This window comes from Toxorhynchites rutilus, chromosome 2, assembly GCF_029784135.1.
Source record: "Toxorhynchites rutilus septentrionalis strain SRP chromosome 2, ASM2978413v1, whole genome shotgun sequence".
Lineage (NCBI taxonomy): Eukaryota > Metazoa > Arthropoda > Insecta > Diptera > Culicidae > Toxorhynchites > Toxorhynchites rutilus.
Genome location: NC_073745.1, coordinates 208238907 through 208253811, shown reverse-complemented (window position 1 = coordinate 208253811; position 14905 = coordinate 208238907). Strand labels below are relative to the sequence as shown.

The following is a 14905-nucleotide window of genomic DNA, read 5'->3' as shown; positions in this document are numbered from 1 at the left end:
ATACGCATTATGAACTTATATAGAATAGATAAATGTGGTTTCAGTGGTTTCAGACTTTCTAGTTATTTTAAATATATTAGTCGTTAGTCCGAAAATTCAATAAATTTGATGAAAACAACATAATGAAACAAATCTTACCTCAAAACTTTTCGATACTGTTAAGAAATGTATCTTCTTTATAAGTGGGGGGTGCAGGTTCAATGATGTGTTAAACGAATACAGTATTGCAAGATTTTTATGCTTGTATGTTTCAAAAAGTCCAATGCGCACTTTTGCTTCGTGCGTACCGTTGACTCGCATTTGTGAGATACAAAAAGAATAATCGAAATTGATTCAAGTCTTTACAATCAAGTCTTTAAATCCAGTTTGATAATTGTGTGATCGAACTGTAAGAGGAAGTGATGTGATCAGTTTGTGACTATTTGTAATGCTCAATTGAAAGAGGTAATAATTTGAGATAAAACACATTCATGTATTTTTATTACCATGTCAATTTGCACGAGGTCATATAGAACAGTTTTTACTAAATTTACTTAATCTTAACTGTGTTATCCTTAAGTAAGCTTATCTGAGTTAAATACTGAATGGATTTTGCACACAATTATGCACGAAACTAATATATTGCTTGATATTGCTAAGTTGTTCATATGAACGGATGAATGACATCCTCAAAGGCTGAGACTTAAATCTATTGGATCGCATTTTGAGATCCATTTTTAACCAATCCATCCTCCTCGCAAGAAACACCAAAGAAGAACGTTCTATGTGTCAAGATTTGGGATGAATCGTGCCTGATGTATTTTGAGAGTAGTTAAATTTGCGTCAAAATGTACATTTCGAGTAATTTGACAATATCAAGCCAAAAATTTACATTGCAGTTTTCGAACAAAATTTGTAGAAGCGGAAAAAATCATGGGTAGTCTCATTCGCATCAGAGGTGGGGCTAGCCGCTTTGATATGAAGACTTCGTTCTGTGCTTGGAGAGGCAGTATGAAGCTTCATTTTCTTAATGAAAATACTACTATGACAAAATCTGTTCAGGTCATTTTAAAAGTATTTAGTTGGAAATGTCTACCCCGTACGGTTCACTTACCAAGGTTATCATTCATTAGCACCGATGACTCACGCACTTGCTGAATAGTGTAGAAAGATGTAAAAAAATCAATCTTTATTGGTTCGGCATCCGAATTTCCCGAAAGATGAGAAATGTTTGAATCTATCAATCTTTCTATCAGTCATTCGTCTATACTAATTTTGAGCTGCTCGAGTATTCATTCCTCTATACCAAAGTCCCAGCCAATTGATTCCAAAATATGTAAAACCGTTGTATCGGCATTATTTGCAATGCTCATTGTAGCATTATTTTGCAACAAATATTTTATCATTTTAAAACGCCCCAGAATTGCAGCACCATGCAGTGGGGTATTACCATCGTTATCCAAACTGTCGACCTCCATCTGTAGCTCCTCAACCAGTATTTTCGCCATCGCAAGGTGTCCCTTCCTGGCGACGAAGTGTAACGCGTTATCGTTATCATAGAGTTGGCTGCGAAAATTCTTTAACAATTCCACACTCGCACCCCATTGGCACAACCTTCGATAGGCTTGAACGTGTCCTTTGAAAGCGGCCCTCATCAGTGGCGTTGCGCCGTCACTATCAGGCCAATCAATCGCAGCTCCAGCTTCATGTAAAATGTCGATTATGTCCAACCGATTGGAGCAAGCGGCGTAATGCATGGGTGTCATCCGGAAACTGTCCGTACAGTCGGGTCCTGTGGATGGAAGTAGTGTCATAAAAACTTCCGGGGATCCTCGGTCCGCCAGGAAATGTATCAGCGACAGTGGCATGTTCTGGCTGCGGAAGTGTTCATGCACCAAGCCTATATCGGCTCCATGTTGGATCAACAGCTCGATCATCTCCATTTGGTTGTTCTGTAGTGCCGTGGCGAGAGGCGGTCTAAGGGTCGAATCTAACAAGTTTACGTTTGCCCCGTGTCGGAGTAAAACACGGGCTGTTTCCACGTGTTGCAAAAGAGCTGCGTAGCCGAGAGGGGACTGACCGATTGCGTCTAGACTGTCAACCGGAACCTTGATTTGGGACATGAGAATTCCTGCTATAAGAGCAAAGTTGTTCATTGCAGCCACATGCAACCAGGTGAACTTCATCGGTAAGGCAGGCTTCTCAAGAATTGATTGATCGATGCCACAAACCAACAGGAGACGTAGCACTTCAACGTTGTTTCTCATTACCGCCATTTGAATGGCATGTTCGTCGTAAAACGAGTCCAGTAGGCTAACAATCCGTCTGTTTCCGACAACGTGATCCCGTTGGTTGTCTACCAGCCATTGGCAGTAGTGTTTGAGGAGTTCGTTTGATGTGTGATTAACTAGGTTCTCCAAGATCATTGTATTGTATTCGGAATAGGCTATCTTTGTCATGGGTTTCAGAATGGCGCGGAATGTCTCTATATTTGATCTGTTCAAGCAAATATCGAGGGGGGTGTTCCCGGTGAGATCTTTGATGAACAGCAGCTCCGGATTACTGCAAAGTTGTTCCACTAGTTCAAATATTTCTTTTTCAATCGCGTAGTGTAGAATATTTTTTCCTTCGACATCAACGACCTGCGCCTTGAACCCCGATCTCGAGAGTAGTTGTATTAAAAAGCCATAGTGACCGTTATCGAGCGCAATGTGGAGAACTGATTTCAGTGAGTTTGGCTGACGATACTGCACAAGACATTCCACATGGGTAGCCGCTTGGAATAATATTTCAGCAGAATCGCTGCGTTCACGCAGCGTTGCCAAAATTACCGGAGTTCGCTGTAGATGGTCTGCAATACCCACATCGGCTCCGTGTCGCAACAAATGACGGATCGCATCATTAAGACCCAGTTCGGCGGCGTAATGTAGTGCTGTTCGTCCATGTTTGTCGGTTACGTTCACATCGATTCCTATTTTATTAATGAGAGTTTCGACTAGGTTGAGATTTGAATCCGTCGCTAGATGTAGCAGAGATTCTCCGTGTCTCTGGCTAACTCGGAAGGACTTGGAATTACTCGTGTTTACATCGTTCTTCATAAGAGTGTGTACAATGTCTTCATGGTACCCTAGAAACGCTCGGGTGAGCGCGTTTGTATCTTGTTGGTCTACAATGTTGGGATTGGCTCCCGCTTTGAGCAGCATTTCCACGCATTCCTTCTGACCGTACATAGCCGCTTCTTGAAGCGGCGTGGTCAGATCTTTGTCACCAACATCAATGTCGAACACAGAAAAGTTCAGGAGTAAATGTAGTATCGCTGTGAATCCCTTCCGGGCTACGACATGAAGAATTGTTTCTCGGTCGATCGAAGGCATACGGTATTGTACAACCTTCACAAGGGATGCCCCCGCGTTGATCAAATATTCGGCCAACAGTTTGTGTCCATTCAATAGACAGTTGATCAATGGTGTTGCATGAGTATTGTCTTCCTGATCAATCGTAGCACCCAGTTCTAACAGTTTTCGGGCCGCATCCATATTGTTGAAAATGCTGCAGTAATGAAGGGGTGTTCTCCCGAGCGAATCCGTAATGTCTGTTGAAAGATTGTATTCTTGGATGGTCTGCTCAATCGCATTGCTTTCGTTTCGCTCTACGACGGAATGAAGGGGTGACTTTTCTAACATTTCGGGTTCTGATGAGGGGTTTGTTTGATTAGAGGTTTTCAACGTTTCCTCGTAATTCGCTCTCGACGAGTCGCTTAGATTGCATTCCTTCAGAAGATACCTTGCGACATCAAAATACTTCCGTGTCATCACGGTGTGCAGCAGCGAGTGTTTATCGTTATAGGATTGTACAACTTTCAGCGAAGATCCAATGGTTTTCAATCTTTTTGCCAATTTTAGGTGACCCATCTCTAAGGCAACAGTAAGTGCCGACCTTCCGTCGCTATCCAACAGATCAAGAGGGAATTCCTTGAGTATCAGATATTCAACAATGTTCCCCCGGTTATTTGCCGCAGCGTAATGACCAATCGTCCTACCCGCTTCATCTGGCATCGATCGAGGAAAAAACTCTCGCTCAATGAGGAGCTTCAGGGAGTCAAGTATACCATTGGCCGCAACATGGTGAAGAAGCGACATGCCTGGATTTCCATTGTAGCGAAACTCGCAGACATTTTGGCGAGAGGCGCCTTTCGCCAGCAGATATTGGGCCACCTTCCAATTCCCGCTCTCAATAGCAACGGTGAGACCGGTTTTCCCATCGCCGTTGATAGCATCTATGTCGGCACCTTGGCGCAGCAAAAGTTCCGCTATTTTTACTGAACTGAGTGCTGCCGTCAAATGGAGCGCTGTGGATCCACTGTCTGCGGTTTGGTTCACATCAAAACCGACAGTGGTCAACATCAGCTCACACATTGTGAAATTGTTTCTCCAAATGCTCATTTCCAACAGGTTATGGCCTTTGGAACGATAGTCACGCAACGTGATCAAAGTGTCGGAAGCATTATCTTGAATGTAGAGTTCAACGATATCGAGTTGGTTCGTTATAGCCGCCGTCGCAAAAGGGGGTATCTGTTCTTCTCCGCATGGTCCGACAAGAGTCGCTCCTGCTTTGAGCAGGAACTTAACCTTTTCGAGGTCTTTCTGCTGAACCGCATAGTAAATGGGAGTGTTACCCAATTGGTCAGTACCGTTGACATCGAAACTAAATCCGCTCAGTAGTGTTTGAAGAAGAGAAGGGCTTCCCGCAGACGCCGCTAGATGAAGTACTGTCCGTTGTTTTTCTCCACGATACGATTCAACGATCTCGTCGCTATCCACCCTTTTCCTGAACAACTTGAACATCTCGTCGTCTAGTTGTGTCAAAACAAGATCTATCGGAGTTTGGTTGCGATTATCACGGACACTCCAACAATCAAACTCTAGCAAATATTCCACGATCTTACATCGTTTGTTGGTGATTGCATGATGAAGGCAAGTGTTCCGATTTTCATCCGGAAACGCTGGATCGAACCCGTATTGTTCCACCAGAAGCTGGAACACTTCCAAGTAACCAAAACGAGCGGCCGCGTGCAGTGCGCAACTTTCTTTAGTTTCGCTAGGGATAAACTCACGCAGCCATCCGACATCAGCGCCACGGAAAATCAACGATCGCAACAGGTCCAACTCTCCATGGTAGACCGCGAAGTATGCGGGAGTAAACCCGAGCTCATCCCGTACCGTCGCATCCGCTCCGTTCTGAAGAAGGAACTCCACTATCTTCTTGTGCTTGTACAACGTGCCGATAATCAGCGGATAGGTTAGTCGGAATCTCGGATGGAGTCGCTGCAGCGCCCGGTTGTCGACTAGGGTCCATGCGGTGAAAATGGTATCACAGTTACCGGTTGACCGCCGGTTGGGGTCTGCCCCAGCTCTGAGCAGTATCCTCACCAGTTCGGAACGGCCAAGCGTAACAGCGAAGGCAAGTGGAGTGATCGACTCGCCGTCGGGTTGATTCACATCGCATCCTGCGACGATCAGAGCGCCTAGGGTTTCCCTGTCGTTGACCTTCACGGCGCCATTCAGGAGCTTTGCTAGTTCCACGCGACTTAAGCTGGGAATGACTGCGGAGAGTAACTGTTTGATGAAGGGTTGATTTTTGGCCAGTATTGCATTGAGCATAATATGGACATTGATTTGGAGGTGATAGTCGCCTCGAAGACGGCACATTTTCGCGAGTAGATTGAGAATGTTAGTTTCATGGGCTCGCTTGAAGATGGTTGGATTGGCGGTGATCGTGAAGGGGAAGCCGGCCTGCAGAAGCTTCAAAGCGAGTTTTAGTTTTGAACGCTCGATCAGTTTTGCGATTATGACCTCACGAAACATGGGATTGATGAGGTTTCTCTTCACGAAAAGCTTCAAGAATGCTGTTCTGTTACTGTCTACCGCATGGAACAAGGCTGGGTAGTCCTCAGGGCTGTTGCAATCAGCCCCATGATCGAGGAGAAGTTTGGCTAGGCGTAGGGAGTCACTCTGACATGCACCGATGAGAGCCGTTCTTCCAGAGGTTCCTACTTGATTCACCAAACTGGAATCGTGTTGCAACACGGTATTCACCACCTCGAGGTTGCCATTGGTACTGGCAGTGATCAAGGTGTCAAGAAGTGTTGTCGGGGACCGCACCAGTGGTATCAGTCGTTTCACCAGAACATCATGATCGACCATGCCAGCCTCGTGCACCAACTGATTCAATAAGCTCTCATCGTTCCGCAACTCAGCATCGGTAGGCAGCAGCATCTCGAGTATATCATCCTTCCGTACCTTCACCGCGTACAGGATGGGAGATTTGAGGGGATGGTGAATCTCTGCTCCGTGCTCTAGGAGAATCCTTACGGTCTCACGACATCCAACGGCGGCGGCATGATTCAGCGGAGTTTCTTGGGCTGTGTTGGGACGCTCCAACAACTCGGGACTTTTTTCGCATATCAGACGAACTACTTTGGGCATTTTACGTATCACAGCTTGCGTCAGTATGGTATGATTGTACCTAGGAGCATCCTCGTTGCAGTATTCGTACACCTGAGGATCAGCGATTATTGAGCAAGCGGCCTGCTCGTTTCCGAAAATCATCGCCATATGTAAAGATTCCTTAATATAAACTCCTCTGTGGAGCCGATCTAGCTCTTCCAGCAGTCCATAGTGGCGATGCTGAAGGGCAAGATAGAAGCTCATGTTGGCTCGCATAGTTCCATCGGAGATTAGTTCACGAACTGTGAAATCCTCTTCGTTGTAGAAGGAATGTACTTGGTTTGGGGCCTTCTGAAGGAGGACTTCAATCACCGTTTTAAGTGGAATTGGCTCCCCCTTGAAATAGCGAATGAAAGATTCGGAGTTCTTATCAATAAGTTTCTCCAAAACACTGCCGATCTTAAAGTCTCGCAATTTATATTCGAATCTTCCCTCCGCAATCGCCGAGAAATCTCCAGCTTCCAATTTTCGAACAAAACCGCGTTTTTCCACGAAACATTGGCTAATCCATTGAGCAACGGTGGAAACGGGGATGATATTGCCGTTTCTGGCAACTCTTTCGGCCTGAGAGTATAACTCCACAGATGAGTACTTGCACAAACAAATGGCGTTCAAAATGATGGTTAGGTAGGGACTTTTATTCCTGCAAACCGTTTCGTACACAAGCGAATCATGAGCCAGATAATTGCGAAGATTGCGTCCCGAAATGATTGGTCGATAGTACGACAGGGAAGTCCGATTGTCCGTCAGAATACCTTGAACCGACATGATTTCTAGCAGCTCCAGAAGAATGATTTCTACTGCCAGCATATCGGGGCTGTCGGTTTGATAGTTTTTGAAGGAGGTTATCAGTGAGACCAGCTCCAATGTTTCGATTCCTGAGGGCAGAGAAATAATCTCTTCCATATCAAGAACCAGAGAATCGAATACTTGTCTGTAATAGGTTATGTCATCTCGCCGGCAAGATGTCGCTAGCTCATTGTTGTATTTCAACTTGTGACGTTTGCAGAAGCTTTTCACGCTGCGATATTTCTCATCCAAAGCAAACACATTCGTGTAATATTTTGCGAGAGTTTTGTCAAAGTCAACCAACAGGTCAGCTGTTGGTATATCAAGCTTCAAAGTGGAGCCAATTTGACGACTCCTCTCCAAACTGAACTTATCTTTGCTCAGTGTAAGCTGATGCAGCGAATCAACTTCTTCGGCAGACGCAAGTCGCATCATGTTCTGGATGATACTCACTCGGTCAAGCGAATTGGTATCTATGATATTGGTCTCCAAAGCGAGCAATTTCTGTATCAAATGGTTACTCCTGATCATGATCAATGATTTTGCCCCGTACTCGTAAATTTTGGGAGTTACACACGTCTTCAGAAAGAACTTAGCTAGACCCCGCTGATGATTCAAATCATCATTCAGCAACAGAACTCCTATGCTTGACATCACCATTTCCGACATATAATCTACCGAACTGTCGTTCATCCGTTCCGTATAGTGCCTCAATACGCTTCTCATCTCAGCAAGAATGGCTATATTCTCCTTGTGATTCGTTCCATCGTAGCTTCGCTCCAATTTTTGCAACAATTCACCCATTCCCGAGACATCCGCGGTTGCGAAATCGAAATCAATTTTAAATCCAAACTGGACTTTACAGGTCCTAGCGTACGATTGCACTTCCCGGTAGGACTTCATCTGAAACACCCGACCCAGAAATGATTTGTAATATTTCGTGATGTTCCCTGCATAGATATTGGTAAGTATGGGGAGAACTTTCAACAGATCCAACCGAATTTTTCCATACAGCTCTATCATCTCGCCATCATTCGCCCTCAACCGACCGTACAAAGAATGTTTCGTGGCGGAATATTCGTGTGAGAAAAATTGCCGCAACTTGGTTATGGTGCTAAGAATGTTACCAGGCGAGATAAACTCCATGGTAGACCTGAGGCCGCTCGATATATTCGGCGAGAGTTTCGTCGACTTGAGAGTTTCCCCCAAAACCTGCACCGCGCGCTGAATCGCTAGCATCGGAACGTAGCAGCAGCGATTGGAATCGATTTCAATTTTCTCAACTACCGATAGGTATCTAATCGTTTTCTGTAATGAATACATCTGTTTCAATTTGAAATACAGCTTGAACAACGCCTTGTGACGATATCGTAGCTTCCTAGTTTCTAATTTCCGATTAATGGCATCGGCTTCAATTTTGAGCTTATTTAGTTCCTCCTTCGATAGCGCACAGTAATCCGACAATTTCTCCATGGATATCAGCGAACCTTTCAAGATTTGGTTTTTGATCAACACTTGCTCTTTCACTTTGTATGCATTTCCTAGTAGCGGCTTCCATTCGTGTATGATTTTTTTGAATTTTGTATTCTCACCGACGTGTGCTAAAATTTTCACTAACTCGAATAACACTTCACAAGACATTCTCTTATCGACTTTCAGTCGATTCTCATGAGCTGTGTAAAATTGTTTCAAAAAATCCACAACCAAACACTTATTAATCACCAGTTGATACAAATCCAGCTCCGGCTTCCGGTCCAATATCGCCAGATACATTGCGATGCAATATTCCAACTGCAGCACCGGATAGTATTCCACCTGATTTTTCACCGCAAACAGCTGCCCCAAAATCATCCTCAGCGTCTCCAGGAATCCATCATCAACATCGTCACACAACTCGGTGTCATAGTTTCGCCTCACCCGATCGATTCCATCCATAATCAGCAGCAATCGTTCATCCACTTCATGCTTGGGAATTTTCAAAACTGCACTCGCGCCACAATTAATTGGCTCCTCACCATCGAAGCGCAGAATCGTTAGATGGGCAAACAGTTCCAACTCTGGCCCGATCGCCACATTCATCACCTCCAGCTTCGAAACCGCCTTCGCCAAACACTCAATCAGCTCACATTTCGGCAAGGGCAGCATTTCCAACAGAATTTGCAGAGCGCGCACCGAATTTCGCTTCAGCAGCTCGTAAATTGCATCGACCGGATGACCGATGCATCCTCGCGCATCCATGAACTCGGCCGCGATCATTCGCCGCCCGAGTGAGTCCATCCCGGCACGCAGTGCCAGCTCCGGGGCCGTAAAGTTCTCCCTGCTCACCATACTGTAGTCCGGTTTGTGACTCATCAAACACTCAATGGTCGCTGGCTGACAACCGGTGGTGATTGCCATGTGGAGCGGGGTGTTCCAATCGTCCGGAAACTGGCAGTTGATGTTGGCACCCTTGGCGAGAGCTGCCGAAACGAGAGCCGGGCAGTCCAATCTGACTGCGTTTCGAAGGACGGCATCTGGAAAATCCCCCGAACATTAGCGTTAGTAAACATCTCAACATAATTTCGTCGCGCATATCAATAATAATCACCATAGTGTGGAACTCGCGAGTAAGAATCAAAGTTCACTTCCATTTGCAGGCGGGGATGGAACAATACTAACATTCGGCGGACGCTTCGAACGGTTAAGCGTGTGTGTGAAGAACCATGCGATTATCTTATCGATGGCGGTGCTTTTTGCGATATAAATGACTTGTTAGTAAGAAATTTGATGATTAATACTGGAATCATGAGCAACACATTGGTAGATCTCGATTTAGTCCATAACTGTATATGAACCATATATTCATTTTGACTGATTTTAGTTGTATGACTGGCTGACCCGGCAAACCTCGTCTCGCTCAAAATGGATTTTTTTTACCAATTCCTTCGAACATTCACGTTTTCTTACAAAGCGATTGCTCATGGGTCAAATCGCAGAATTGTTCATTGATTGATATTCTAATTGACCCTTTACAATTTCCTTTTAGTATAAATTTCCTAGTACTTCTACCAAAACTCATCATCATGATATTAAATTATTTTCAGACACAATTCTTCTTCAACATTTTTCATTCACTTTAATTTTTTATTTTTATTTTTATTCAAAAAATCAACAGGTATACAGAACCCTAATGACGCTTACGTACTAATTATAATTATAAACTTTAGCTTAATTTATTTTATAATTATAATTATAAACCTTATAATTATAATTATAAACCTTAGCTAATACAGTGATATACATTCGTTTAGCCGCACTTGAAAAAAAACTTGAAACACTTACAAAACAATCAGGAATATTCTTTTTATCGGGATACTTATTTGCTGTAGTGATAGTATATTTAAGTCACTTTTATTGAAAGGACGTGCGTCACAATCACACACACACAAGGCGGCATCGGTGGATATAAACATTCAAACGTCGTTTTTTCCCAAGACATACGTTTAGCCGCAGGGCATAAAAATCGAGTTTTCGCATAATCACCAAGCCTTTATCTGTGTTTTTTGAAAAAAATACTTGGGATTTTATTTATTTATTTATTTGGTAAATCAACAGTCACTTAACGTTCCCAATGATATTAATGAAAATTTCTTATCATAAAAACGAAATTTCGCCGATCCGCACTTCGTGAAATATGGTAGTCGAAACCCGAAGTTACTTTGTTGAACAGCCGCTGCAGGCCTTGAACGGCTGAGTTGCATCCATAGCTAGTACGACGGAAAGGTACTCGAAGGAAGACGTAGTTTCGTAGAGTTCGAGATTGAACGTTAAAACTGATATTTCGGGGATCACTGAGCATTCTGTCCTAGCCATCGAAACGTCATACATCAATAAGGCGCGGTTTAGATCTCTCCGTAGGGTAGGGCGGGGCTAGTTGGTCATTTTTGAATAAATTTGGTTATAACTTTGTAGTACGAAGTTTTGCGTTGGAATGTTATGTACCACAATGAAGCTTACCTTTTACCCTTTCAATGAAAAATAACCAGAGAATCAATTATTTGACATTTTTCTTTTACTTAACGTCTTTATATTTCAGAATAAATTGACCAACTAACCCCACTCCCTTGGCCGAGTGGTTAGCGTCATAACTAACATGCCGGGTGTTCGGGTTCGATTCCCGTTCTGGTCGGGGGAATTTTTCGTCAAAGAAATTTCCCCCGACTTGCACTGTGATCACGCGTATTCTAGAGCTTGCCACTCAGAATGCATTCAAGGCGTGTTATTTGGCATAGAAATCTCAACTAAGTACTAATAAAAATGACGCAAGTAATACTACGTTGAGACGGCGATGTTCCTCTAGGAACGTTAGTGCCATTGAAGAAGAAGAAGAACCCCACACACGGGGTAAATTGGTCAATAATAGGCATGTTATTTTTCAGCAAATAATAGGCGTTTTTCTATTAGAAGTTTCCTTCATTATAAATAAATTAATTAAATCAAAACAAAAACAGTTAACTAATCTCATATAGCAAATAAAAAAACAAATTAATGAAAATTTCAAATTATCATCGTTGAAAATTAGTCAGACAATCTTTTCTAGCGACTTCGTCTCTCTTCCACTTTGTGGCGAACCAGCGATGCCAGGTTTGAAGACATATCTCCATTTTGAAGACATTATGAAATATGTGAAGACATTTCAGTATGATAGCGTACGTGGATTTTTAAAAGATATTATTTCCATGAAATTCTAACTGTTGGCCGAAAATATCTTTAAAAAAATAGGGCTTTAGTCTCAGCGAATTGTCCGAATACATATTGTTTCTAGAAGACACGAGTTCATTTGCGCTCGAAAATTCAAATGATTGTGACATTGAATTTATATTATCTTGGCCCTACTGTACAATAGATTAACACTAAACCTAACGATATTCATGTGTACCTATTCCTACCACAGCGGGTCAAATGACCCTTCATTGAAATATTACTATGTAAATCTCAAAATGTATTTTTTCGCACAATTTGATACGGAGTAAATATTGAAGAATACACTGATGATTTTTTTAAGAAAAGTAGTAAAGACAAATGACGATAAGGTAAGGGGCTGTCCACATACCACGTGGACAGAAAAAGCACGATTTTAGACTCCCCCTCCCCCTCCGTGGACAAGGGTGGATATTTGCATACTCCTCTCCCTGCTGTCCACGTGGACATTTTTTTTATTTTATTAGAATAATTGAGAAAATAACCCATAATTAAATTTAATTTTCATTTAAGTTTATTTTGTTTCAAACTTTACTAGCAAACTTTACTGCCTGCCGCGCTTTGCTGTGCACATTGCGTTTTTATGGCAGAGTAATGAGTAACAAAACAAAGCATATGTTTCATATGAGTTTAATTGTGAAATACTTTTAATATGTTTATTTTTCTTCCATCATCTTCCTCATCTTCGGTATTGAGGATTCCGACGCTTTGCCTTGGAGCGCTGTTGCTTCGTAGCGCTGTTTTGTGGTTCGAAGAGACAGACGATGGTTCCTCATGAAGCTAGAATCCCAATCCTTTCCTGCCAGTTTTGCAACTTGGTTGAATTCGTGCTGGAGTTTGTGGCTCCCGCAAAATCAAACGACAGGTGCCTCAAATTTTTGAGAGTCATCCCATAGAAAGCTTTGTCCAGTGCTCTGCAATGGTTCGCCAGATCTTCACTCGCTCACTCTCACTCGTAAATACTGGTCTGAACCACCCTAGATGCTCGCTGGCACATCCCAGCAGTAGTAGAAATTTCAATAATAGAAGATTCAAATCATAAATCACTCACTGATATGAGCCTCTTCCTCAGAGCTGATTCAGAAATACCGAGGTCTACCGTAATCCGACGCTTCAAGACTCCCTTCCGAAGTCTCTGTCGGGTTATTTGGGCATTTCTTCAAATCAGTTGTCTTCTTGTGGGCCCTGTTAAAATTTTGTTGAAAACATTTTAAAATATTTTCTCAGAGCAAAATGCTAGTGCCAACTTTTACCCCACAGCCACTGCGCACCTTTGCCCCACAAGCAATTTTTGAACTCATCGAATTTTTTAAAAAAAGCTCTTGAACTTTTTCACAAAAACGAATACGCTCTATTATCTACTATAGAATGAAGGTTTCCTTGACAGTGTAGTTTCGAACTTTCCAGTTATTTGAGGTAAGTAAATCGTCATCTCCAAAACTGAAAAAGATTAGATCAAAACAACGCAAAACTTTTTTTACCTCATAACTTTTTTCATTTTCATGAAATGTATCTTGTTAATGAATACACTGTTGTCGAATTTTTATGCTCGTTTGCTTCAAAAAGGCCAATGCGCACTTTTGCCCCGTGCGCACCTTTGCCCAGCACTACTCTAATACTAAGCATTTGCATAAAAGTGACTGTCAAAACCAGCAATGAAATGTATGCGTTAGCAAATTCGGAATTTTAATAAAGTTTCGGAGCACAAAATCCAAATTTTTGGGAGGAAAGTATTTTCCAAAGAAGAATAGCTAATTGGTTTCAATTTGATATATCGATCATCGGAATCTGTCTAGTAGCTCAACAGTTATGCCTTTTTTAAATGTAGTTTTGCTGTTCGGAATTTGAGACAAATTTAATCATATTTTACATATTTTTAGTTTTTCACCATGAATATGTATTTGTAAATCAATATGGTGGACAAATGAAAGAAAATGCTTTATTGTTCCCCAAACCACATTAATTTCGCGAAAAAGTACCATTTTGTGTAATGAGACACTGTTTAATGGCGAACAAAGCATAAGTGTTTTTTGGGAATTTGGGACAAAACGGTAAATCGGTGCAGTCGCTCAATAGTTTTGAATTTAAAAAAAAAAATCAATTTTGGAAAAAACGAGAAAAAAAAAGTTTTTTCTTGCCTCCCTAAAATGGAAATGGTCACCTGAATGAAACAGTAAAAAGTACGAGACTAATATATTGCGATAAGGAACAAAACTACAAATTTTTATGAAAATCTGAGAACCACTATATCGGTTTGGCATGGAATGCCTGCATATTGACATAGATATTGATAATTTGAAAACATTTGGTGAAAACTAACATCGTGGAAAACTACAAACATTAGAATTGAGCGAATCAGATTACATAGATGAGACTAGACACGAACATAAAGCGGACCTTACACGGTCAATATTATTTTCATATATGATGACATTTGAGAGCATAATGACAGCTGAACACAGCCGACGACGCAGAAGTCCTGATTTTCTGATTTTCGAGCATCAATATCTTGACATATCATATAAATGCATGATGTTGACGTTTTACCTCACGGACTTCGAGACTGAGTTGCCAGATTTGCAAGCGGCATCTCATTTTTGTTAGTTTTTTTTTTTGCGATTGCAATTAAAACTTATAAACTCCTTTATTGTAAGTAAGTACATTTCGCGATACAAATCAAAACCTCAAAGTCAACTGACAATGTGATGGTGAGAGAGTGGATGAATCGTAACAGCGTTTTAGGAGTTTTTGTAATGTTGAACTCGATCATTTTTTGCGTTAGCAAGCAGGGCAGCCACTTTAGTCTAAGTATGTTTCTTCACACTCCGCTATGAAATTTGTTGAATGAGAAGATCTGGAAAATCACAGGCGGAAAAACATCATGTGTTAAT

At 42.1% G+C, this 14905-nt stretch overlaps 1 protein-coding gene across 1 annotated transcript; it reads right to left on the bottom strand.

Moving 5' to 3' along the window:
• Positions 1–505: 505 nt before the first annotated feature.
• On the bottom strand, positions 506–9910 carry LOC129770085 (uncharacterized). The gene is made up of 2 exons (XM_055772712.1): positions 9862–9910; positions 506–9787 (listed from the first exon to the last, which is right to left on the bottom strand). The coding sequence occupies exons 1-2, from the start codon at positions 9902–9904 to the stop codon at positions 1272–1274; spliced, it is 8559 nt and encodes a 2852-aa protein (XP_055628687.1). The 5' UTR covers positions 9905–9910; the 3' UTR covers positions 506–1271.
• Between the last annotated feature and the right edge of the window lie 4995 nt (positions 9911–14905).

Bases quoted from the DNA above. Each gene is read 5' to 3' on its own strand.
- LOC129770085 (XM_055772712.1), bottom strand. From the start codon at position 9,904: ATGGAAGTGAACTTTGATTCTTACTCGCGAGTTCCACACTATG. The intron at 9,788-9,861 runs GTGATTATTATT...GGGATTTTCCAG, and splicing joins CTCGCGAGTTCCACACTATG to ATGCCGTCCTTCGAAACGCA.